Genomic DNA, 25411 nt, shown 5'->3' on the forward strand with positions numbered 1-25411 from the left:
GTAATTCCACTGCTACTCTGTCTCAAAATACCGTTATATCACTTCGGAGTTTTTTTTTTTTTTTCAGGGGGCGAATTGCAAATGAGTACGAGTCTTGTGACATTTGCAGCCTATCTAGTTGAGCAATAAATCCCTCGTGCACCATATCTCCCTTGACATGGCCCGGCGGACACGCCGCATCCATGCAAATGTAAATAGAGCCAGCCACAATGCATTGAGAGTCAAACAGCCATTGTTATTTTCCAGAGAACACCAAATATGGTTTTGTACAATTTGATTGCAACAAAAAGCACCTTGGGAATAAAAAAGGAGCCGTCTTGGTGGTCTTTTTTGGTGTCGTTATTTCATCATAACTGGAGAATTGTTTTCCTTTTCAGGCCCTCAACACATTTTCAATACTACTGCAGTACCAAATAGAATCCTACAATAGCATCCGTGGAAAGTTGGAAACAATGACGGCCTGACACATGGTTTGAAGCTGCCCGCTAAAAAAGACTCGTACGCTCCCCCAGAAAAAGTCACCTTGTATTTTGACGTGTGCAAGAACATTCAGTATCAACATCCACGTGACTCAGCATGAACCCCGATAAAAGACGACACTACAAAATATTCCATAGAAAAATGACACCATAGTAACACCTGACACCAAAACTTTGTACAAAACGGACAGCGTTACATTCCGCTCGCAGTTCTCCAGTGGAGCTTTTGGACTGAAAATAGACTTGAAGAGGAGGAGGGGGTGAAGAAGAAGGAGGACACAAGGCAAAGCAGAACACATGACGTCATATCCACCATGGACCACACATCACATCAAATACTCTTTATCCTCCAGCTTGTCTCCTCCTTGCTCCTGGTTCTCTTGGTCCTCCTCATCCAGGGACGCCACCCCGGAGGAGGAGGCCCGGTCCAACGGGAAGCGGTCGCAGCTCCACGCCCGGGCTTCCTGGAACACCTCATCTTCTTCCTCCTCGTCCTCCTCTCCGGGAGATTCCGAGTGCGAGGTCGAGTAGCAGGAATCGAAACGGCCTGGCCTCCGCTCAGGTTTGCGGTGGACGCACACCTCGCCGCCGTTGCCTTCCTCCTGGAAAATGCCTTCACGCCGGATCCGAGCTGGGCAGGAGGTAGGATCGCACGTAACGGAGTCTAAGGGAGGAGGAGATAGTCAGAAAACCTACGTGGGTGGATGGAAGAGATGGGGAAGGGGGTCTTTGGTCAGTGATGTGGAAGTGCTTTGGGGTCGGGGTTGGCGGGGTACCTGCTGTGCTCCGAGGAAGGAAGTCGGCGTGAGAGCCCGCTTTGGCGTCTTCGTCGTTGGAGTCTTCCTCGTCCGCGTCGTCCTCGTCTACCGACGCCCACGCTCGCAGCTTGGCCTCGGCGATGGCAAACTGCTCGGCCACGCCTTGGAGGGGGGAGCAATCAAATTGGTGGAGTTTAGACCCACTGCGGGTCAAAGTGACCCGCTTCAAAATGGACCCATTTGGACAAATTGACACATTTTTGTTAAAAATTCACTTGGACACAGGTTTGTGTTAATAATTCCAAATCGATTGAAAGAACAACAGTCGAGTCTTTGTGGCCTATTTTCGTTCTAAGCGCAGTCGAAGGGACCTACTGACCCACTTTCAAATTGAAAACTCTCCCAATATTGTATTTTAAAACATGCAAATATTTTTGTATGAAATTTAATGAAGTGGGAACCGCATTAGGCGGACCCCGATATCAAGCGGGATGCCTTTTGACTCGGATAAAAGGAGTGCCTTGGCTCAGTCACCGCCGAGGATGGCGACGAGGATGAGTCACAGTCAAACAACAAGTGGTTGTGGCAGGGCCAGCCGCCGCCGCCGCCATCTGCTCGCCACCGAGACCTGCCGATCCGCTCCCAGGAGACGATAAGGGGATTAGGTGCCTGACAAAAAGGTCGGAGGTGCCACATGATGCTGCCGCTAAACCCGACCAAGTCAAAAGATGCAGGAGGAAGCTACTTGCAGCATCTTAATGGAGCTCGAACTGCATCGGCAACGACAATATATTTTTGCGTCAAATATTTGGTGACATACTTCATGCATGTCATGCAATATCCATAATTACAAATGAAAATATGTTAAACTTTCAAATAAAATTCCAAATGATGTACCGTAATGTTTGGACTATAAGTCGCGGTTTTTTTCATAATTTGGGTGGGGGGGCGACTTATACTCAGGAGCGACTTATATACATATATATGTTTTTTCTCACTTTTTTGGGCATTTTATGGCTGGTGCGACTTATACTCCGGTGCGACTTATAGTCCGAAAATTACGGTATTCTAATTTGAACACAATTAACGAGAATGCTGTGAATGATGATGAATGAATAAAATAGTGCACGAGATGCTTTTTAATTACAAATATTAGATTTAGGCTCTTCTATTTTTTACAACATATGGAAAGGCTTGTATTTACAATCCTTTTTTTTTTTTCAAATAAATGATATGGTGCATCAATTTGGGATACCTAAAAAAAAAAAAGGCAAATATGAAGAACATTGCAATTCATTTAAGGACATTTGAATAGACATGGGAAAAGAAAAGCTGATTTTTCCTACACATCATAGAAGAGCTCATCTCGACTTTCACATGAAAATTATGCAAAATACAAAGCCACCTGAATGAAAGGCTGTTTGCAGTTTGTGTGTGTGTGTGTGTGTGTGTGTGTGTGTGTGTGTGTGCGTCGTACCTGCAGCGAAGCGAGCCTCCTTCTCGCCTTCGCTCAGGTGGCAGTAGGAGCTGAAGTGTGCGGCCTGGGGGGGGTTGGCGGGTTTGGGCCAACCTTTCCACTCGATGAGGTGGGCCACCCGGCCCTGGGCCAGCGAGGTGGGCTTGGTCACATGGTCCCTCACCGCCTGAGAGATGCCTGTGTGGCGACAGCTGCCTTACAACTCATGTTGAGTGTCAAACTCTCAACTTTAAAGAGCACCATTGTATCGATTTGGAGTCCCATCCAAATCAAATTGATCACAAAACCTATTATTAGATTTTAAGATGAAAAATTGGAGGTGATTTACCATTCAAGGAGGATCTAGCTAGCGCTGCAAACTCATGGATGCCCACACTTTTCCGCGAGTCCGCCGAAGATTTGCCTGACTTTGGAATCATGTCACTCTTCTCGAATTTCACCTGCAAGTCACAACAGTGGATCGTTGTCACGGGAAATAAAATTTAAAAAAAGAAAAACAGAGACTTTCTCACCTCTTGGTCCTCCTGCTACCTCCTTTTGCTACTCCTGGAGCTCTAGCTCATGGCATGCACGCCTCGGTCAAACTAACAACCGCAACAGGCTGGCCCGTGTGCTTTCTAAGCTTTGGCCCTGGCCTACATTGTTAAGCTAGCCAAATGGTTGCCCAAAGGTCAGAGTGCAGGGAGGTGGGGTCAAGCATATGGCGAGTTGTAAGCAGCTCAGGCCCAGCGTGCAGTTGCAAATCCCCATTAGTGCCACCGAGAGCACATCATGCATAGTGGGACGCGCTCGTGGAGTTCTCCATACTAAATCCACTTCAAGTGGATAGCGACCAATCAACACGAGACAGTAGAAGCTCTCATGATGCAGCGCAACCAGGAATCTTTCAAATAAAAGAGAGAGCATGACTGTCAGACAATGGGTGGACCTAATAAAGTGACGCACGCTGCTCACGCGGTTGACCAACAAGTGGGCTCGAGCGAGAGCCGCCCTGAGCAGCCCTCCTCGCAGGGGCGGCTCGGATGTGAACAAACGGTGCGTTCAAGTACCGCAGCACTGCACACGCGTGACGTCAGGGCCTGCAAACGATGCAGTTACGTGGCAAAAACAAAGCGGGGGGCCGCGGGGATGGAGCGCCTGACCCCCCCGCCCCCCACACGACCCGCAGCCCGCCCCACACACGCCGTTTTGGCCACCTACCTGTAAATCACATCGCTCATCCTAAAAGCGCGGAGCGGCGTCCGACCCAGCGACGATCAACAGATTCCAAGGGAGGAGAAAGCACGTCGGTCCTCGCGTGCTGTCACGCCGACGCCCCCGACGCCACCGAGCCGAGCATCCTCAACCACGCCGGCGTCCAACGTCAGCCACGAAAGGAGGAAAAGGAGAATGAAGAGGGGGTACCATGGATCGCTCGGCTGGTTGCTGAATGTCTGCCGATATGACGAGCGTCATCAAGGCTGTCGTTATGTGCGTCGAAGCAAGCACCATACGTTCAGAGGACAGCAGTTTAATAAACTCACACGAGGATTCAGAGAACAAAATATATCACTTGGTTGCGTTACATCCGGGGAGCGAGAGCAGCTTCTTCGTCCCAGCTACGGTAGCCGTGCGGGACATTCTTTTAGCACAATACACAATCATGCAATTATCTACATCCTCTCCTTCTAGAACATTGCCTCTATAAAAAATATTGTTAACTAAAAAACTGTAATATACAAATGTGACATGACAGTCTATCAATAAACAATTCTGCGTAAAACTGGCAGCATAAAACTTACTGAATTAACAAATTATTCCTCTTGGAAATGCACGAAGGTACACTTGGTAATAATAACAAGTATGTAAACAACCTTAGAGCTTAACTTTTTTTTTTCAAAACGCAACTAACAAACATGCAGTTCAATCCTTGTACTTCGGATTCGGCTTAGAAATCCGACCTGAGCGAGTCACATAAGCAGAACAATTGTGTGACACTCGGGTGGGCACATCAGCTGGAGATGTTGTCGATTGCTCATTGGTGGAGTAGTGAGCAGATGGTTGAGAGAAGTGAGACGGTCGGGCATGTGGACTGGATAGAAGAGGGTCCGGCGGACTCGGAACCGGTGGTTGAGAGTGATGGTCAGAGTCGGCGTGCAAAGGTGGGGTTGGTTCAGCAACAGGAAGGATGTGACGGCGATTCCTCCTGTAGATGCCTCCGTTGGATTCAACGATGTAGGAGCGCGGCTCTTTGCAAGCCTGAACCACTTTCCCGAGGCGGTCATATCCCTCTGCAGTCTGTAACCGGACAATTTGTCCTCTCACAAGTGGCACCAGAGGGCAACTTGTTGCATCATAGTACTGCTTTTGAACAAGTCTTTTCCTTTGAAGCTGAGTAGAAACTTGTCCTGCATCCTTCATTGTAGGCACAAGCAGAGTGTTGTTGACAGGAAAGGTAGAACGTGTCTGGCGAGACATGAGACGCTGTGCAGGTGATCCAAGCGTGTTGTCTCGAGGAATGTTCCTGAGGTTGAGCAGGTTGAGAAAAACATCCGTTCCATCTCGGTGTGACTTTTCCATGAGCTGTTTGGCACTGCGGACGGCACGCTCGGCTAATCCATTCGACTGCGGGTATCCGGGACTGCTGGTAACGTGCGTAATGTCCCACTGTTTGGAAAAGTCGCGGAATCGTTGGCTAGTGTATTGTCTGCCATTATCAGAAATCAGTGCATGGGGTGCTCCATGAACAGAAAAATGTCTCTTTAGCTTTTTTATCACTGTAGCTGAAGACAAATCACGAAGCAGATCAATTTCGAACCATCCCGAGTAAGAGTCAACAAGGACTGAATACTGTTGACCATGCCATTCAAAAATGTCCGTTGCGACCGTAGACCATGGCAGGGTAGGGACAGGATGAGCTTTCAGCGGTTCCTTTTGCTGGTGTGGTCGTGTGCTATTGCATACAGCACAAGACAGTAGTACTTTTGTGATGTCCGTGTTCATGTTGGGCCAAAACACTGTACTTCTGGCTCTACATTTAGTTGATTCAAGGCCTGGGTGACCTCTATGCATAATTTGGATGTACTCTTGTTGCAGTGAGATCGGTATGACAGGTCTGTGTCCTTTAACAACAATACCTTCTTCCACTACCAACTCGTCTCTGTATGGAAAGTATGGGCGGACAGAGAGCGGTGCCTGACGTTCTTTGTTAGGCCATCCATTCTGGATCACATTGCTAAGAGTTTGAAGCACTTGGTCACTGGCAGTGTGTGTTCTCAGCTCTTCAAGCCTGGCTGTCGAGATAAAACTGACTGACATGACTTCAAACGAGCTGCGAGCACTAGATAATTCAGAAACTTTACCGCTTGGGGCTCTTGACAGGGTGTCGGAAAGGTACATTTGCTTGCCCTTTTTATAAACCAAGGTGATGTCAAAAGCTTGTAGACGAAGTAGCATCCTCTGCAGACGAGCTGGAGCTGTGAGGATCGGCTTCTTCAGTATAGTGACCAGAGGTTGGTGGTCTGTTTCAATGACGGTGTGCTTGCCATAGATGTAGTCCTTAAACTTAGTGCATGCAAAAACAACAGCAAGGAGTTCTTTTTCAATTTGCGCATAACGGGTTTCTGTATCTGACAATGTGCGAGATGCATACGCAATTGGCTTTCCATCTTGTAAACATGCTGCACCCAACCCATAACGGGATGCATCACATGTTAGCATCACAGGTTTCCCTACATCAAAATAAGAAAGGACAGGTGAGCTGGATAGACATGACTTCAATTCCTCAAATGCCTGTTGGTGTTGGGGGAGCCAGCACCATGCAGCGTCTTTGTGAGTGAGCTGCCTGAGTGGTGCTGCAATGTCGCTGAGATTTGGGATAAACTTCCCCAAGTAGTTCACCATGCCCAGGAATCGTTGCACAGCTAGGGCATCTTGCGGGACCGGCATCTCCGTGATGGCTTCTGTTTTCGTTGGATCGGCTTTCAGACCTTCTTTTGTGAATATGTGACCAACATAGCAGACTTGGTCGAGCCGAAACTTGCACTTTTGAGAGTTGAGTCTAAGTTTGATCTCTTGTGCACGATCCAATATTTTCTTCAGATTAGCATCATGTTCTGCAGCATCGCGACCTCCCACAATGATGTCGTCGACTATGACAGCACATGGGTAACCGGCAAACAGTTGTTCCATTGAGCTTTGGAAAACTTCACTTGCTGAGTTGATGCCAAATGGCATGCGGAGAAATCGGTAGCGCCCAAAAGGTGTGCTGAATGTTGTCAACATGGATGACTTTTGATCTAGCTTTATTTGCCAAAAGGAGTTCTTGGCATCAAGCACCGAAAACAGGGTGGCACCTGACATTTTGCTGGCTACGTCTTCCACACTACGCATCGGATAGTGGGGTCTCTTTAAAGCATTGTTCAAGTCTTTTGGGTTGATGCACAGTCGTATCTCTTCTTTGTCTTTCTTGTGTGCTGCTACCATCGATGAAACCCAGTCCGTGGGCTCAGAGACGGGGCAGATGACTCCTTTGCTTGTCATGTTATCAAGTTCAGCTTTAACGCGGGCCTGCATCGCCAAGGGGACACGGTGCGCTGGACGCACGACTGGCCGTACAGCTGGATCTACTACCATGGAGTAGGTGATTGGCAGTTCTCCTAATTCATCGCTGAACACATCTTTGTATTTCTCTTTGATATTTTTGACAAAGTCTGTAATAGTCTCCGTGCCGACCTGGTGGACGTGAGGGCTGAATGTGACAAGTCCGAGACGCATACATGCACGAAATCCCAAAAGTGGAATAACATCACGCTCCACGAGGAAGAAGGGTAGCGTGTGTTGCTGTTCATCCAAGTAGCATGACAGTGAGACAAGACCTGCAGTTTCGATCTTGCTGCCGCCATAAGCCACTAGATTTGTAGACTTGCCACAGGGAATAATGTTCCCCTCAGAGAGTTGTACAAACATGTCCTTAGCCATTACATTACATTTCGCTCCGGTGTCAATCTTCATTTCGATGGGTTTCCCGTGCACATGCAGAGTGACAAACCCTTCATCTCTATTTTTCATATGTGCATTGATAGTGTCCACAGAAATTCCATCTACATAGTATGTATCATCATCAGCGGTGTATTCTTTCTCTTGCTCGACCTTCACGTGATACACTGGTCTTCTAGTGGAGCTTTTCTTTGTGAAACTCTTTCTTTCTGTGTTGTGATACGCTGGCTTTGACTTGCAGCAATCCTTGAAATGATTCATCTTTCCACATTTGTGACATTTCAAGCCAAACGCTGGACATCTATCCCTTTGCGCTGGGTGGCTGCCTCCACAATGATTGCAAGTAGTGATGTTCTTTGAATCATATTGATTTGCTTTCTTATTTCTTGACCTGTACAGTCCTCTATTGGAGCTTTGTTGTAGCGCATCCACAGGGTTTACTCGCAGAGTTAATGCTTTTGTGTTTTCCTCGGTCATTTCATAAATACGGCAGATAGAAATTGCCTTAGCGAGGGTCAAGTCACTATCGCGTAGCAGAGCCTTTCTTATACTGTCGTTGTTGATGCCACACACGATTCTATCACAAATCAATTCGTCCGTGAGCTCTGCAAAGTGGCAACTCTTTGCTTTTATCTTCAAATCACTGATGAAAGATTCAATAGTCTCACCTTGCTTCTGATTTCGAGTGTGAAACTTGTGCCTTTCCATCGTCTTGTTGTGTTGTGGATTGCACATTTCTCGAAATTTTCGCTTGAGACACGTGGGGTCTTCCCGAGACTCGGCCGGGACCATAACGGCTCCATTTTCTCCTGGCGCTCTAACTTCCGCAGCGTATACAAATGAACGCTCCCGTTCAATGGCTTCTGCTCCTGCAAGGTTGAGGAGGATGTACGCTTTTGTCTTGGCAGGCTTATCCGCGTGTGCAGCCTCGATAAAAATGTCATATTCACTTTCAAAAATACGCCAATTCTCGGCAACGTCTCCTTCAAAAACAAGAGGGTCTGGCCTGCGAAATCCTTCCGCCATAGTCAGCCTTCACTCAATTCCCCTCGCACTTCGGAGCACGGCGAAGAAAAAAAACACCACTCAATACACAGAGGGCAGGTCCGAGACGTCTTCTGACACCATGTCGTTATGTGCGTCGAAGCAAGCACCATACGTTCAGAGGACAGCAGTTTAATAAACTCACACGAGGATTCAGAGAACAAAATATATCACTTGGTTGCGTTACATCCGGGGAGCGAGAGCAGCTTCTTCGTCCCAGCTACGGTAGCCGTGCGGGACATTCTTTTAGCACAATACACAATCATGCAATTATCTACAAAGGCGGTGGCACACCCCGCCCCTATGGTACCCCCTCTTTTGACCCCCCCCCCCCCCCACATGAGGGCATTTATATATTTTCGCAGACTAAGTGCAATCAACTGTGTTATGTAATAAACTTGATTTTTGTTTTTTTTACATTTTACGGTAGTATATGGACATTTCAATACTATAACTTTTGTGATTGAATCATATAAATGTAATTTTCTAAATGTGCTAAATTATAATTGATCACATGACATGCTAAGGTCGGTTATGTGACGTTTTATCGAGATAAGTGAAAGGTTTCACATTTGATGTTTGTGTTTTCAGGACATTTACAGAAATTAATTTGATGTCATGTGATAAAGGAATGTCATTATATGATCAATTTGACACAAGTTCAACTTTTTCAAAGTATATACAACTTGTGAAGTTACAAAATATTCTATTTTTTCTCAAATATGAATGATACAACTCTCAATCTTGAAAATATACAACAGCTACTTAAACTGCAAAGATAATCTTGTTAATATACGACGTCAAAGCAACCGTGACACATGAATTACCTTCCGCACCTTTGTGTGTCTTGGCATGTGAAGAAATTGACAATAAAGCAGACTTTGAAGTGTTCCGGGTCAGAAAAAATATTCTTGACTGCAACTTAATAAGTCCTTTATTTGCAATGTTCCTCATCTTTCCAGTTTCCGATGCAAAAGAAGCCAAAATTTCTTAAATAAAGAAAGCAAAAAAAAAAGATATTTACAAAATTCCAATAAAACTAATCAAAGAATTATCTAAAGCACCTCTCTGCATCCGGACAACTGCATTATTTCAAAAATAACCACAAAACAAAAAAAAAATGTTTTCAATTAGTATATATTTACAGAATGCTCCAGAAAGGAGTTTCCCACTTGATGTAGAAAAAGGCTTCCGGATATTTTCTGCTTTACCTTTCTATAACGCGTCAAGTCAATTTCTATAGATTTCAAGTTTTAATGGCGATTGGGTGGTGAAGTGTCCCTCTGCAGCAGAGCTAACAGAGACCAAGAGTCAGTCGACGTGATGGCGAGGAAGCATTGTGATCACACCGCATTTGCCCGTCCTCTTAAAATCCCAGCATGAATAAAAAAAAAAGGCGGGGGGGGGGGGGGGGGGGGCAGAGGGGAGGAAGCCAGCCAACAAGGTGATGTTGCTTTTTAGAAACATACTTCTGTTATGCTGCGTGAAGAACCACTACTGACAATCATCTCAGTGATCGGTCCAAAAAAGGAAAAAAAAAAAAAAAAAAGGTCTGCAGTGTGGTGATGTGGCGGGAATATGTCACAACCTGCATGAGCCATCCTGCTGAATTACTTGTCAAGTTTATTTCACGAGGAGAGCAGGTCAGTGAGTGGGGAACATTGAAGGAAGAGAGGCGGAAGGGAGGAGAGAACCGATTGTTTTCTGAGTCCATCCCTCAACAACAACAACAAAAAAATAAAGATATTTTTCCTCATTGAGGATTTTGATTTGGAGTCTGCCTCGTCGGCAAGATCGTCCCTCGAGTCGCTACCTACTCGCCGTTCGGGCCAACGGTGGGCGGCCGGCGGCGGCAGCGTTTCATTCAGTCCTTGTCCAACTGTTCCTCAGGGTCGGGCTCGCGCAGCCAACTGAAGAAGGCAGTGGCGGACTTGAGGGCCACGCCTTTGCCGTTTTGCTCCGCCGCGTCTTTGCTGGACTCCCACTTGTAGAAGGCATCCTCCTTGATGACGTCGGCGTCGTACAGCGTGTCAAAGAACATACGCAGGAGGTCTGCGAAGGTACATGTTTATGTCAAGTGCCACATCAAAATTGAAGAATTAAAAAAAAAAAAAAAAACGAGAAATCAGATCTGGAATTGTTCAAATTTGACTCTCCGCCTGCAGCTGCCCGAAAAGACTTAATTGTCTCCCGTGTGGTTCTTGCAAAATACGTTGGAGTGACCACCACTCTAACAGCTGGAGTGGGCCTGGAATGGAGACTTGTGGAACGCCCCCTTCAAATCGGGCGTATTATCAAGCCATCGAGCGAGCGCAAGACTCACTTGCAGGTTGCTCCATTTGCACCATGAGTGCCTGCAGGGCGTAGAGCGCCTGCAGCTCCTTCTGCTCGTCGCTCAGGAAGCCCTGCAGCAGGACGGCTCTGTTGTGGATCAGCGGCACGTCCACCTTGTACGGGTCTCCTGAGGAAGACACCCGCCATTGAAAGAAGGCAACTTCCGAGCGAAAGGCGACGCTGAAACGGCAGCCGACTTACCGATGATGGCCAACTGGCACACGGCGGTCATGAGCGCACGTGCAAAATGGTTGGAGGAGCTCTGCTGCTTATCCAGGTTGGCCTGAAAGGAGGAGGTCGATTTTAGCCTGTGCATGCTGTTCATTCTTTTATTTGTCTTGGCGCCCAAAAGAAGCGAGCGGGCACCTCCACCCAGTCTTTGATCCGCTGGTCGCTGGCCTTGTCGCGAAGGAGGCGGTCCAACTCTTGCCTGAGCGCGTCCCCACTCAGCAAATTTTTAGTGCTCTCCTTGGACTCCTGCGCCTTGCCTGTTGTGAATTCCACTTTCTGAAAGAAAGAAAAGCAAAAATGGGCTTCAATCAATTGGGCCTGGTCTGTCTTCATTGAGCACCATCTGAAGAGGAACACGTGAACAAATCCCACCCTGAGCTTCCGTAACGCACCTGCTCTGTGACAAACTTGTCGACGTCTTCGTCCTTGGCCAGGAAGTCGCTCCAGTTCAGTCCTGCCTCTTTCCAAAGGCTGCCGACCTTACCGCGAGTCTAGCGTCCAAAAGGCGGACACGGAAAGACTCAAAAATCAGCGTGGGGGGTCTCTTGCGACATGACGAAGGCGGCGGTGATCGCGGAACGTACCATCCCTTTGCAGAGCGAGTGGAGGATTTGCACGAGCAGCACGTCGGCCTTCCCCAGGGGCAAGAGCGGCTTGGCGATCTCCCTGGAGGAAGGAGCAATTAAGACACTGTCCATCGAGCTTTGCGCTGCATTTCTGTTTGTTTCGTGTGACGCGTGGAAAGCGAAGGCAACATCTTCAAAGTGGGTGTCGTGCTCTTTCGAATTGCTCGTCTACGAATGTGTGAAACGAAACGGTTAACCCATTTTTTTTTTCCCGCCTCAGCTCACCCGAAGAGCTGTCCCATCGGGATGCCGCCTTCAAGGAGCATGGGGGTGATGATTTCAGCCAGGTAGAGCCAGATGTGAGGTATGTCTATGGCCATGTCTTCGGCGATCTCCAGGATCTCGAGGAGTCTGCGACGACACAAGCATGAGCGACTCGGAGTTGGGCCGGCGAGCATGGCTGAGCTCACCCTTTGAAATACTGCGCAACGGGCATGGTCCCCGAACTGGTGAGTTTGTGTAGCAAGGTGCCCATGTGCTCGCGAGCGCTGCTGCTGCGTTCTAGCGTGGCCTCCACGCCCTGCCGCACAAACACGTAGAGCAAGGCGCTGCTGTTGAGCTCGCTCACGCATTGCAGCGCCTCCTACAGCGCCGGAGGAAGACAAAGGCAGAGAGAGGTGTTAGAGCCGCACGGTGGGTCGGGCGGGCGGGCGCAATGGCGCCGCTCGTACCGTCAAATCGTTGATGTTGAGGTACTCTTCGATGATGGCCGTGGACTTCTTCTCAAGCTCCTCTTCTGTCAATGCCGGTTTAGGAAGAGAAGGAGCGGGTGCACTCTCGCGCTTCGCTAAAAACGAGGCCAGAAGAAAAAAGGAATAAAATCGTACGCTCTACTTTGAAACGCTTGTAAAAGTTAACATTTGGCCTTGCTTGTACCCGGAAGGTCTTTGCTCGGGCCTATGTCCGGGCTTCGTCCATCTCTGCTGCCCCGGTCCCGGCTGCCCCGGTCCCGGCTGCCCCGGTCCCGGCTGCCCCGGTCCCGGCTGCCCCGGTCCCGGCTGCCCCGGTCCCGGCTGTCCGTCATGCTGGCCACGCGGCGCACGGGCTCGTTGGTAGGCTTGTTCTCGCCGGCCCTCCCGCCGCGCTCCTCCGTTTCTCTGCTGAAGCTCCGCTTGGTGATTTGGCTTCGACTGCTTCTGTCGTCGCGGTCAAAGCGGTCGAATCGATCTCGGTCCCGATCCGCCCGCTCTCTGTCGCCGCCTCGCTCACGGCTGGAGCTCGGCCTGCCGATTTCGGCCAAGGTAAGTAAGCGCACTTTCCAGGTGCATACAAACGAAGCTAAGATACTGAGAACACTGCAGACCTCTGTGGAGCTCTACGATCCGAGTCGGAGGACAAGGAGCTGGACTGCTGCAGGGCACCGAAGCGGTTCACGGTGCTGGTCGTCGGCCGACCAGAGTCTAAATCGGGAGGGACAGGACACGTTTAAAATGGCCACAGTCCAAAAGACATTTTGCGTGGAGAGGGACTACTACCTTGGTCTCCAGTTACGGTTTTGACTCCCGTTCCTCCGCTGCTACCTTTGCCCCAGCTTTTGCCTAACGGAGCCAACCGCTGATTGTTGAGGTCCGGATTGTCGAGCTGCATGAGAAGCACGAGACAAAATGAAAAGATGAGCGAGACAGAGTGAGAGAGAGAGTTCAACATTCGGACGGGACCGTGTCATGCAAAGTGAACTTGAGGAGCCTTACCTTTGTGATCTTGAGGCGGGCGGTGTCGTAGGGCCTCTTGGTGATGGGCACCGTGTTCCAGCCCTCATCCTGGGGTTGGCTGCCCCGACCGCCTCCCTGCGTGTGAGGACCCCGGCCGCCCATGCCTCCACCCATCCTGCCGCCACCGCCGCCTCCTCCTCCTCCACCTGTGTCCTTTTTGGACATGAGCTGCTGCTGGACTTTGATCTGCTCCCTGTGCTCTTCCATCTCTGCGTCCTTGTGGATCTGCTCGATGGTTTTAGGACCCTGGTCTCCTCGACGGGGCACCCAGTTACACTGACGGAGGAAGGTTAGAAAGCTTCATGAATGCCTTTCTCTCGTTTCGAATTCCCGGACGAGGCCTGGGGTTGGTCCACTTGAGACGAATGCCTCTGCGGAAAATAACACGGAACATTTACCCGTCTGAGGTCCAAGACATCTTGCATCACAAAGCGGATTCGGGATGATGTTTTCTTCTCTTTGATGATCTTTCCCATTTGATGGAAATACTGATCCATAAGAGGCTGAGTTGGACAAAGAGAAACAATTCAGTCATGGATCCAGCCCAACAGTCATGGAATTCAGGGTTAAGATCTGAAACCTTGGCTTTCTCAAAGTCCAGGTCTTTGCCAATGGTGGAGAGCAGCCTGCACAGACACTCCAGAGACTCTTCGTCGTGATTCTTCAGTAGTTTGACCACACAGTCGTGCATGATGGCTTCCGTTAGCATCTTGAACTTGAAAAGTTCCCCGATGAACTTGATGTTGCCCAACGAGCGCCGCCTGGCCTTGTCTCGGCCCTCCTCGAGCTCCAGGCGCAAGCGCTCACGATCCTCCTGGGGGTACGGCGCAAAGCGGGTCAACATGCGGCTGGGCGGCCGGCGAGTTGGGGACCTACCTCTTTGGCGGCCTCCATCTCTTTCTGCTTTTTCTCAAAGAACACGTCGTCATCCTGGTCCTTTTCAAACTCTTTCTGGCAGCGGTTGACCAGCAGTTTGTGGAAGGTGACCATAAATCCTGGTTTGTCTGTGGCGGGGACTTTCAACTGAAGACAAGACAATTTTCAGAGGTTGAGTCCACCTTATTGGATAACTTACGACCCTAAGAGTCGTAAGAGACCCTAAGAGACCCCAAACGCCCGAATGGCAGCGCCACTTACCCCCGAAAGGCAGCGGCACATGTTGGCATAGGCCACGGAGAAGCTGGGCTCTGAGATGGCTTTCTCAAAGATGAGGTCGATGGCGCCCTTCAGCCTTTCCTCCGTGTCGATGCTCAGCTCCTTCACCTGATTCATCAGGTCCTGGAACTTCTGCGGCGTCAGTTTGTTGAGGATACTGCGCAGTCGCTTCAAGATCTCTTGCGTTTGGGCCTGTGCGGGGGTGAGCTCTTCGTCGGTAGTCGCCGCCGGTTCCTCCTCGCCACGGCCGCGGCTGCTCTTCTTGGTCGAGGGCTTCCAGGCTTTCTCCGCTTTGTTGAGCTGCACGTCGTCGTTGAGTGACATGCTGGTGATGATTTTCCGTGGCTCTTTCCGCTGACCCTGCTGGGAACGCCGTGGCCCGGGGGGCTAAGGCGGGAAAGAAGGAGGGAGAGCCACAGCATTACATACTCATTTACTTTTGACGAGCGAATCCGCCTCCTTTGTTCTCTAGAGTCGTTCGAACGCGCAAATAGGAACAACACGTACGGGTCCGCGCAGTCCGCCGACTGATCTGCTGCCCAGGTTGCCCAAATACGAGGGGGTGAAATCCATGCCAACGTTCATCGTTCGAATTGGCTCCGTGGGCCGCTGCGAAGGCTTGATCACCTGAAAGGGAGGACGCAATTATTGCCTTCCTGAATGAAACGGATCAGAACAGTTGGAATTTTGGATATCGGAAAAAAATGGCTTTTGAGAGCACTTCTGCGGCAGCTAAATGATTGCGGGTCAGCCCTTTGATTGGCCTCCGCTTTTTCCAGCTGAGAGCAGCTTATTCTCTGTGGACGTGATTCATGTGCCCACCTTGTCCAGAACCACGTCGTTGATGACGGGCAGTCCTTCGGGTTTGTTCATGCTGACGCTGTTGTACTGGAAGCCCAGCAGGAACTTTCGGTCGTAGCGCTTTTTGTCTTCGGGGTTCATTGGCTTCCAGTGTTCTGGGGTGAGGAAGGAAGGAAGACAAATGTAATGGGAGCGGGGAGAAATTCAAGTGCTATACACGCGCTCAAAAGCAAACGAGCGCCGTATCCTGATCGATCCGGTCACAGCCTGGTAGAGCAGAAACGCCAGATCATTTCTGGCAGCGCTTGGTCATTGTTGCTCTGTGCAACTTTGCCCGCCGCCCACCTTCTTTGTCTTGGTATTTCTTGTCACTGGATTGCGGTTCTGCATTCTGCTTGTCCTCTTTCTCCTCCCAGGTCTCATCTATCACCTCGGCGGGAGGTTCAGCTGGAGCAACAGGGACGGGGTCGGCCTGAGTGGACGGGGGCTCAGAGGCGGGCTTGGCATCCGGCTCCTGGGGTCGACAAAACAAGAACCCGCAGTTTGTCTCGAGCGGTGTTTTCAAAGAAAAGCCGGCCTGAAATAACGACAACATCTACGCCGACGTGTCGCAATCTTCTTTTCTTCTGCCGTCTGCTGATACAAACCTCTGTGAAGGCATCGAGGAGGTCTCCGATGGCCTCCTTCTTGTTGATTTCCTTCATGTTCCTCCTCTTCTTTGGCACAGACGTAGCAGCTTCGAGAGGAGAAGGAGATTAGCAAGTGTTTGATGCAGCACCCGACCTTCCCTGGCAGTATCGCTGTTTTTTTTTCTTCTCCTTTCTGTGTTCTTACAGCACAAGAGCACTTCAGTACAACTAAAATTTCCCCCAAGTGTGTTTTTTTAACGGTCTCTATTGCAGAATATCTTCTTTGTTCTTTGTATGCGATCATGGGCGAGCTTACCTTGCATAGTAAATTCCTCTGTAGGAGAGTTTACAGCGACAGGAGGGACGTCCTCACTTTTTGCCACCTTGACAGCTTCCTTATTTTTCTCTTCCGCCGCCGCCGCCACCAGCAGCACCTCCTTCTCCTTCTCCTCGAGCTCCATCTCCTCCACGACCGGCACTGCAGTTTTAGCCACAGGTTCAGATTCCTGAGATTGACAAGTGTCCGGCTGGTCGCAGGGCGTAGTGTCTTCTTCGGCGAGTTCCTCCACATCCTGAGGGAGGCCGTTGGAGAGAGGAGGCTCCGCCGGTTCGGCCGGCGTGGCTTCGGGTTGGGGCTCGGCATTTGGAGTCGTCGAAGCGGCGGGCTCCTGCGGCGAGACGGAAGACTGAGGCGCTTCCGTCGCCATCTCTGTAGGCATTTCCTGTGTTTCCGAATCAATGGGGGCTACGACTTCTGCAAGTTCACCAACAGGCTCGACTGCTTTGACCTCGGAGGACTCTTCCTCTTCCTCATGCACTTCCTCCGCTTGTTGCGTTTCTGGCGCTTTCTCGCACGGGGCCGAAGCGGCCGGCGGTTCCTCCTCTTGAGCCGTCGAAGGAGCGGGGCAGACGGGAGCGTCGACCGAGTCAGCGACGTCAGCGTGGACTTCAACTTCCTCCGCGCAGGAGGAGGCCGCTGTAACGGGTGGGAGGAGAGAGGGAACTGGCCGCTCCTCCGCCAGTTGGGTCGCCACCTCGGGAGCCGGGTCGGAGGCGTCAGGTTCCGATTCTGCGGCCGGCGCGTTCTGGTTGTCTGCTTCCTGTGAGGCCTCAAACGCGGGTTCGGGGTTTGTGGCGGGAGGAGGTGGTGGTGGGGGGGTTTCAACGTTGCCGACCAGCTCGAGGTTGTCATCTGGGGGTCCGTATGAAGAGCAATAAATACAACCATGTCACGGTAGTGAACAATGTCGACGTGAGGAAAGGCACACACCTGATCTTGTGGCTGCTGTAACAGGCGGAATGACTTCACCGTTAGTCTGTGCGGGTCCGGCTTCTGTGGTGTTGGCCTGCAATCACACAAGGTACAATCAAGAGGTAAGCTGGCTGGTAAAACTCAGCAGACCATGGGAAATGTTTTTTTTTTTGGTCATTCTGGCTTGGAAAGCAGTTCAAGTTCCTCGTTTGTGTGGTTTCGCTTTCTTACTTGCGGTGGAGTCGGCGTAGTGGCGGACCTTGCGCCAGACATGATCTCCTCCGTGATATCTTGTCCGCCCCGGTTGGGGTCGCGTATTCTGATCTGTTATGAGGAAAGGCCAAAGTGTGGGTTAGGTTTCTATACGCCCCCATTCATGGTACGTAAACATCGACCGACAACCAGAGTTGTTTTTTTCTTTTTTTTCCCCCCTCAACTTTTGTCATTTGGAATTTAAAGGGGAAAGTTCCACATTGAACAAACAATAGATTTGCTCTCCATTCAGTTAGTGACCTCAGACAAGAGGTCCGCTGCCCTTTTGTTGGGACACACTACCGGTTTACGTTCCCTCTTTGGTGGGCCTTGTGTCGGTGCCGGAGGCTGCTGAGGAGGGGGGGCTGGTTGCTGTTGCTGGGCAGAGTTGATAATGACCTGTGCGGGCTGGACAGACGCAGAGTACGGCGGCTGAGCCGGGTAGTATGCTGCTGCTGCAAATTGGAATTTGACAACAACAAGAAAAAAGGTCAACAATGAGCACAAGACATGCTTCTTTCAAACTGTTTGCTTTTTAGAAGACAGGACCAAACCCAAACTTGGGGAACAAAAAGTCATTGCAATTGCTCATTCAAGTGAAGTCCGTCAAAACAAGCGCATCCGTCGGGTTTTATGGAAATATACTCGGGTTTTTTTTCAGATTCGCATTGTCGCTTTCGGGAAATAGAATTCTCGCCGTTGCTGAACCTGACAACCGATACGAATACATACATTGCTGTCTCTGAACGATTGCACTGAGCCGTTATCTTGCCGTATTTGTATTTCTATCATTCCCCCTCCCAAAAATTAAACAAGAAGCTGAGCAAGCAAAGTGACAAGAGGTGTTTGAACCATGAAGTGACTCATTGAGGTCCTGGTTCAGGTTTGTTATTTAAGAACTTGCTTCAAGGTGCTGTGGACATTTGGACGTGCTCGAGCTTCCCTCCCCTTATAACAGGATGCTCTTGAGGGACGGCGGCCACTGACCATCGTCAGGTTGTATCAGCAAGTTAAACAAAGACATCAAACGGACGTGGGTGGTCAATTTGAGGGTCAAACACCTGCTGTGAACTTTGGGTCTCAGCTCCTTGTTGGACAAGAGCAAAAAAAAAAAAAAAAAAAAAGTATGACAAGTAGTCAGGCGCATCCTGGAATCCCTCCGCAAAGTCGGATACGCCCAACTCAAAGTGTGTATTTCAACAACACAACAGGCTTCAGCAGCGCGCATGCAGGTCCACTAAAAAGTGAAACACAACGACAAGAGCGGAGACGAGAGGCGCCGCTGAAGCTGGCTGGCCGACAACGCACGCGCGCACGCACGCACGCACGCACACTACTCACCGGGGTAGCGCTGGGAGGTGAGAGGAGCACCGTGGAGAGAGAGACGGCCGTTCTCTCGGCCGCCGCCTCTCCCCCCGCCACCCCGCCTCTCCCTCGCAGCAAGAGAGGGCTCTGAACCAACGCGGCAAAAGGAGGAGGAGCGAGGAATGGGAGAGGGAGGGAGGGAGGAAGGAAGGAAGGAAGGAAGGAAAGAGGACAGGAAGAGACAGATGCAGAATGAGTTATCGAGAGGATTCAGAGGAAGCCGGCCGGGTGTTAAACAGGTCCCATGAAAGGAGGATTGGCTCTCTCTTTGGAGTGCGTGTTGAGATCCTGGGAGCTTTTGAATGTCATCTCGTGCATGATGCACAGTAACTATCTAGCATGCGACAGTTTTTGGAGAATTGCTTTTATTTGTTTTGTTTGCTCTGCTGTCTGCAGCCAGGTTGGCATTGCAAAGGAGATCGGTTCTCAATTGCCTCGTCTGGATTCAAAAGAGAAAAGTTCAAATGCTCAACATAAAATAAAAATAGAGCGGTCATGATGAACAGAGTTGTTTTGCCTCATGTTTCACTGTAAACCAAAAATGCACTAGAAACTTTCAGAGTTGTGAAATTTCATTCCAAAAAACTGAACATGCTATTCTTTTTTGGGTGGTGGTCTTGAAGCATTTCATGGAACCTGTGAGCCGAAACTACAGATAGATAGAACACAGGCCAAAAGCGGAACAAAAAAGCCACAACGCATGCACCAACCAGTGTTCTGCCCTCCCAAAGAGATTCAACACGGATCAGCCGGACAAAAAAATAAATAAATAAATGCAGCCAACCCGGTGAGCGATGAGGTGAGGCTAACATGGGCGCGGACGAAAACTAAACGCTTTCCTTCGACGTGACAGATGATTATGAATCAGTGAGGATGAGCCAGGGGATCCTTTTCCGCGGGCTCACGTCTCTTACCGTAGCCGGAGTAATCAGCAGGGCTGGTTCCCGCATAGAAGCCGGCAGTCCCGCTGGTCACGGGATACTGCTGAGTAGGTGGCATGTATGGGGGTCGGTACTGCACACGTGGACAAAGGGCACAGAGACAATGAGAGGCTTTTCGCAGAGCTTCCAGTACTCGAAGGAGCAAAACCCACCTGTCCAGAGGCCATGAAGTAACTCTGAGGGGAGCCAGCGAACGAGAGCTGCTGTTGGGGGATGATCATCATCTGTGGGGTCGTCGGGTAGACGTGGGAGGGTACGGGGGGTCGAGGGCCCGGTTGGACCCTCGGCGTGCTGGCGGGCATCGGAGGATGGTGCGAATAATAACCCTGAAGACGTCGAAAGGTGGGGGGGGCAAAACAATTGGTTACTCGTCCAGGATGACAGCATGGCTCCTCTTACGCACACAAAGGTCAGGTCGGAGATGGATGGAAAACATCACAACAAATGCTCATTTAGAGAGTACAGTGCTCCCCTGTCGTATGACGGACGCTTCACGGGGTACGGCCCTGCGACAACACTTTTCAAAAGGGGGAACTCCGTGCCGAGATTGGACTTTGCGAGTCTGCTCAACTCGTGCGGCTTCTACGTGGTACGACGCAACATGGCCGGCGGCAACTCGGCCGGCTACTGAACAATGACTGGACCTCGCTTTGGACGTGCCGCTGCATAACATTGATGTTGTAACGGGGGTTCACCGCACTTGAACTTTCAGCACTGGCTGCGGGGAGAGAAATGCCGTTACCTGTAGCGCTCTGTATCCACCCTTCGGCCGCACAACACACAAGCAGAAAGCAAGAGAGAGGGAGTGAGATAAACGTGAAAATGGAGACAGTGTGAACCAGCGAGGCTGCGAGACGTTGACGAGGGGGAGCGGGGGGGGGTCAGGCAGAGGTGCGGGTCTCTGGGGCCAAGTACTAGAAAGCCTGGCAACGGCGTCTACGCATGCAGGTCCCAAGAGATCTCAAGTCGTGCGAGATCCCGCCAGGTTGAGCGGGATCCATTTTGAAGTGAAGAGGCGCATGCAGGCGGAAGGAGGCGAGGCTAACGCGACTTCAGGATGTTAATGACTCATGCAAACTTTTGAATCATGCTGATGAGGGCGGCAACATTGAACGAGGACAAAATTCGCACACTGTCTGGTGGTATCGTGGAAAGTACGAGAACGTTCGCAACGCAAACCTATTTGAGCGGAGGCAAAATGTCATTTTTTTTTTTTGCTCCAAAAATTGCTCTTGACTTGTCCACAGAATGGAACTCGACCGTTGTGCTGCTTTAACGCCTTCGGCGCGCCATTCCAAAACACGCGGTCGTCTTTGGGATGCTGGAAACGGGCTCGTGCCGCGACAATATCATTCATGCCGCGCATTCGCATTCCACAAACAAAGCCACCAGCAGTCCAAGTCTTTGTCCTGTGGCTGTTAATTGTGTCGAAAAGGAAAAGTCGTGCTTATCAAGGTGTTCTAGCGTAGGCGTCGTGCAAAGTCTACTTGAATTTTTAAATATCAAAAGCACCGGGCTTGTTAGCGGGTAAAATTGCGACATACGACGGGACTGCTGTCACTTGGGGGGGGGGGGGGGGGGGGGAGTGTTTGACATGAATGCTCAACGTCCCACGCTTACAGTCTCAAAGAACTGTTGGATTAAATCAATTACCGGAATTGACACGAGACCTAAACGGAAGGCTTTTGTCGTCTCTATTGTTTGAACGAAAAGCATTCTCGTCTCAGTGGCCAATAACATGCGCTACGGCGACACCGGGGAGGCAGGATGGGACTGTGCGGGCGGAGTTAGTACCTGTTGGTGTAACGTACGGGACCCTGCGGCAAACTGGGAGAACAGCAGAACACAGGAAAGAAGTCAAGATCACGCACGGCCAGAGAAATAAGCAACGGCACGCGCGCAACGACACACACAAACTAGTTTGGCTCAAGTCGACGACAAGTTGACTTGCAAAGAAAGGGATGGAAATTTGCCATTCAATTCCCATGGAAAGTTAAGATGGGCAATTTGGGAAGGGTTGGAAACTCTCTGTGGGAACTTGGGCTCATTCAATGAAAATGGACCTTACGTACATTTTGTCATAAGCAGACATCCATGCAGAATTAATCTCTCCTTGCCCACGTGCAAGAGAGTGATTCCATTCATTTATTTTCGTCTCAACACAAGGCAAGTAAAAATGTCCAAAGGACAGTTGAGGTTACTATCCAGAACGATTTCTAAGCGCCAAATAGAATTTCTGTTAATTATGTTCCCTTAAACTCCCAACTTTCCAAATTGGAAAAAGACCGGAATGCTTTCTAATAACGGCACGCAACGGACCATACCTGTCTCTGCTGGGGAGCCGAGTTCATCTGAGGGGGTGAAGGTGCGGCGAAAACAAGAGACTGGGGCTGCCCGGGTCCGTAGGCGGCCTTGGGGGAGAGAGAAGACAACAAAAATAAAGGGAAGCTTTGTCATGCAAATACGTGACCGCACAACACCGACTCGCGTTGGGGTCACTCACCTGCGTCAATCCGGGGGAGGGGGCGGGGTTTGGGACAGAGGTGGGTCCCGGTATAGGCTGCGGTGGTTTATTCATTTCACGTTCTTTTATGGTTCTGCATTAGGGTGGCGGTGTGTTGCCAACCTGTAGAGAAAGAGACAGAGGAGGGGTCAAAATTAAACGAGTGAAAAAGACAATTCTTGGTAGCCATTTGCAGCATTACTGTCAGGTTGATAAAGTTCATAAATCATCAGAGAATGCAAACAGCACCATCTAGTTTGACAGCAAATGAGGGTGTGGTCAGTGTTTTCGCCCATGATAACGTTGCCACCATCTCCTCTTTTTGTCTCACTTTAACTTGCATGGCTTTTGCGGGCCATGGGATGAGTACTTGAGTCAGTCGTTGAGTTTTCACTTCATTTTGGGCCATACTCACAGTGAACTCTTAAAACCGCAAGTCAGAGTGCTTAGTAAATTAACAAGGCTAATTTAAGTCGATAAACTCTCTCCTGCCTTGCCTTTATTTGAGCGCAAGCATGATCTAAAAAAAAAAGATGGGAAAAGGACCTTGGAAAAAAAACCTCATTATTCCACAATTGTAATATAGAAGATTAAAAAAAAAAAAATCTGTTACGATATTCTTCTAAATGGTTCAGCAATGGCATCCACAAGCTTTTCATGCCGATCAACCTCCCACATGTTTGTCCAAAAGATTAACTATGTCTTTAAATCTGGTGAACAAAATGGCTTGACAATTGGCACATTTTGTTCAATCCGCCAAACATCCTGGAAATAATTGCTTTTAGGAAGCCAGAAACACAAAACCACCCCACTGAGTACATAGAAAGAAAATCCGTGGTTTTATCGATTTACTTTTGTAATACATTCATGAAATGTCAAGAGACACAGCATAGTTGAAGTTGATTAAAAACTTGGACAATCAGCAATTGCATTTTTTGTCAACTACAAATCAAGTGTGGAAACCACAAAGTCAATGTTCAAATGCACGCAACTTGAACTGAATAAAACGCAACCACTGATGTCGACACACACTACTTGACAATAATTGTCGTATTATTTGCTAAGTGGACTCTGAAGTTGAAATTGTTATGTCACGAGCGGTGAGGGAGAAATGGGAGAAAATGGACACCTGAGGTCAAAGCTCAGTTTTAGCCTCGATGGCCCGAGCTTAAAAACATCCCAAATCAATCATCACAACGACCCGTTGGTGTCATTAAAATAAATGTGATCTTTGAACACGAACGTAGTTTGCGATGTTACTTCTGGAACCGTCTTGCTAACTAACACGGCGACTGACGTTAGCATTAGCCAGCGCCATGCTCTTTTCAAGAAAACTCGCGGTTAATCCTCACTCGGTTCTTCGGTATCTCGAGCAAACCCAGAGTTGAAGGAAGCCCACGGAGGAGTTAAGACTGAAATTCGGCGAGCTGCCGGGGAGAATGGGCCGATGATGAAACCAGGAGGAGAAAGTAGCAGCCCGGCTAATGATACGTGTCCCACTGTCAAGAGATATTTTTATGCTACGTGGGCCGGTCGTGGTGTCCCGCGTTATATGGCCAAAAAGTGCTCCCCGGACCTCGTATTGTTCTTTGGCAACACCGAAACGAGCCGCAATCCGAAAAAGTGCTCCAACCGTCGACATTGACTGCAACGATGGTGGGTCAACGTAAGCGCCGCAACTGTGTCAAGTGGATCTCATTGCAGGCCCCGGCCGCCGACTCTATGGGCACTCTGAATCCGAGGCGATTCGATTTAGTTTCTTTTTCGAGTCAAACAAATCATCTTCATTCAAAAAGACAATTTCGAGTGAGCACCTTAATCCCAACAAGCGGGTTGACATCAAAAGTGGCGAGACATCGTTGTTTGGGCGTTGGAAAAGAGCGAAAGTAGATGGCGTAGATCCCAAAGGGTGGCAACCATCTGAAGATTAGCAAGGAGAAACCCGTGGCTGTAATGCGGCTGGCTAATGGTGGTCGCGATTAGCTCAAAAGCGCCCCGCAATCCGCCCGCACATCCATCGAGCGCTCCAAGACAACCACGTAAAAAACAACACACATTTGGACCTTTTCCAACGAGCAGTTTATTTCCTAGCTTTGTCGGCTGAGATCGAAAATCCACGGCGGGTTGACAGCCGGCATGGGGCCTTGATGGAACGCGGGTACAGACAAAATGAAGCCCGGCCGGTCGGCCGACTGTTTCACCTCGAACGGAATTCTTACCAAGATAACGTGTGAAGGCGCGGCTGAATTGCAACCCGGGAGTCGGCCTCTCGTCGGGTCCTCTCCGGGATTCGCGGTATTGTCACTGCCCGGTGTCTTGACTTTTTTAGGTCCAACACAAACCGAGATGCCCTTCTTCGGCAACTGATTTAGCGAGCTAGCTGCGGCTAACCGGCTCTGTCACTTGATGAAATCCCGGGGCGTGCAACAGGGAGAGTGCTGACAAAAATCAAGCAATTTCGTCCTTGACGAGTACTATTGATGATTCCGATGGCCCCGAAAATAGCCCCTGGACCGGAGGTCCATTATCAAGGCGTCGATGGTGACGGATTGCCGGTAAGGTATGTACACAACTGGCGTGTGAGTGAACTCAGAGCGACGCCATAGTGCGCGACGTTGCGTGCCTGCCGAGGAAGCCGGTGCCACCGTGCTCTGCTAGCCGGGTGCGTGCGCCGCCTAGCTGCTTGGATCACTTCCGGGTAAATGCGCGGGGTCTGATTGCAGAACGCACAACGGTAACGTTCCGCCCCACAACGCCGGTCAACAACAAAATAAAATTTATCAATAAAAAATATATTATCAAGTGTCACATGCACCACATTAAGAGTCAAATAATCATATTTTAGTTTGTTTAGGCGGGTAATGAGTCCCTGTTT

At 49.7% G+C, this 25411-nt stretch overlaps 2 protein-coding genes across 9 annotated transcripts; both read right to left on the reverse strand.

Annotated features, from left to right (window-relative positions):
* Positions 1-512: 512 nt before the first annotated feature.
* fam131aa (family with sequence similarity 131 member Aa) lies at positions 513-4162 on the reverse strand. 2 transcript variants are annotated; one of them, XM_061295393.1, is made up of 5 exons: positions 3915-4162; positions 3043-3154; positions 2715-2891; positions 1256-1399; positions 513-1143 (listed from the first exon to the last, which is right to left on the reverse strand). In XM_061295393.1, the coding sequence occupies exons 2-5, from the start codon at positions 3131-3133 to the stop codon at positions 806-808; spliced, it is 750 nt and encodes a 249-aa protein (XP_061151377.1). In that variant the 5' UTR covers positions 3134-3154; positions 3915-4162; the 3' UTR covers positions 513-805. The 2 variants fall into 2 exon arrangements, with proteins under 2 accessions (XP_061151377.1, XP_061151378.1); XM_061295394.1 differs by lacking the exon at positions 3915-4162 and adding an exon at positions 3227-3823.
* Positions 4163-9651: 5489 nt separating this feature from the next.
* On the reverse strand, positions 9652-25208 carry eif4g1a (eukaryotic translation initiation factor 4 gamma, 1a). 7 transcript variants are annotated; one of them, XM_061295229.1, is made up of 31 exons: positions 24756-25208; positions 22537-22659; positions 22358-22444; positions 21828-21860; positions 20186-20359; positions 20007-20106; positions 18127-18182; positions 17707-17799; positions 17494-17569; positions 16540-17415; positions 16242-16330; positions 15940-16108; positions 15616-15749; positions 15301-15420; positions 14776-15180; positions 14515-14661; positions 14219-14452; positions 14037-14141; positions 13618-13914; positions 13399-13507; positions 13230-13326; positions 12803-13149; positions 12598-12713; positions 12337-12509; positions 12152-12277; positions 11885-11966; positions 11693-11791; positions 11436-11576; positions 11271-11352; positions 11059-11196; positions 9652-10787 (listed from the first exon to the last, which is right to left on the reverse strand). In XM_061295229.1, exons 2-31 carry the CDS (start codon positions 22609-22611, stop codon positions 10600-10602), a joined length of 4968 nt encoding a protein of 1655 aa, XP_061151213.1. In that variant the 5' UTR covers positions 22612-22659; positions 24756-25208; the 3' UTR covers positions 9652-10599. The 7 variants fall into 7 exon arrangements, with proteins under 7 accessions (XP_061151213.1, XP_061151212.1, XP_061151210.1 ...); XM_061295228.1 differs by having other exon boundaries at positions 18031-18182; XM_061295226.1 differs by having other exon boundaries at positions 13402-13507; positions 17989-18182.
* Between the last annotated feature and the right edge of the window lie 203 nt (positions 25209-25411).

The sequence above is a fragment of the Syngnathus typhle genome, linkage group LG13, assembly GCF_033458585.1.
Source record: "Syngnathus typhle isolate RoL2023-S1 ecotype Sweden linkage group LG13, RoL_Styp_1.0, whole genome shotgun sequence".
Taxonomy (NCBI): domain Eukaryota; kingdom Metazoa; phylum Chordata; class Actinopteri; order Syngnathiformes; family Syngnathidae; genus Syngnathus; species Syngnathus typhle.

Bases quoted from the DNA above. Each gene is read 5' to 3' on its own strand.
- eif4g1a (XM_061295223.1), bottom strand. From the start codon at position 22,611: ATGAATAAACCACCGCAGCCTATACCGGGACCCACCTCTGTCCCAAAC. The intron at 14,142-14,218 runs GTTTCAGATCTT...TGTCCAACTCAG, and splicing joins TGGACTTTGAGAAAGCCAAG to CCTCTTATGGATCAGTATTT. The intron at 11,792-11,884 runs GTACGTTCCGCG...TTTGGACGCTAG, and splicing joins ACTCGCTCTGCAAAGGGATG to ACTCGCGGTAAGGTCGGCAG.
- fam131aa (XM_061295393.1), bottom strand. From the start codon at position 3,133: ATGATTCCAAAGTCAGGCAAATCTTCGGCGGACTCGCGGAAAAGTGTG. The intron at 2,892-3,042 runs GTAAATCACCTC...GTCGCCACACAG, and splicing joins AGCTAGATCCTCCTTGAATG to GCATCTCTCAGGCGGTGAGG. The intron at 1,144-1,255 runs GTACCCCGCCAA...CTCCTCCCTTAG, and splicing joins CCTTCCTCGGAGCACAGCAG to ACTCCGTTACGTGCGATCCT.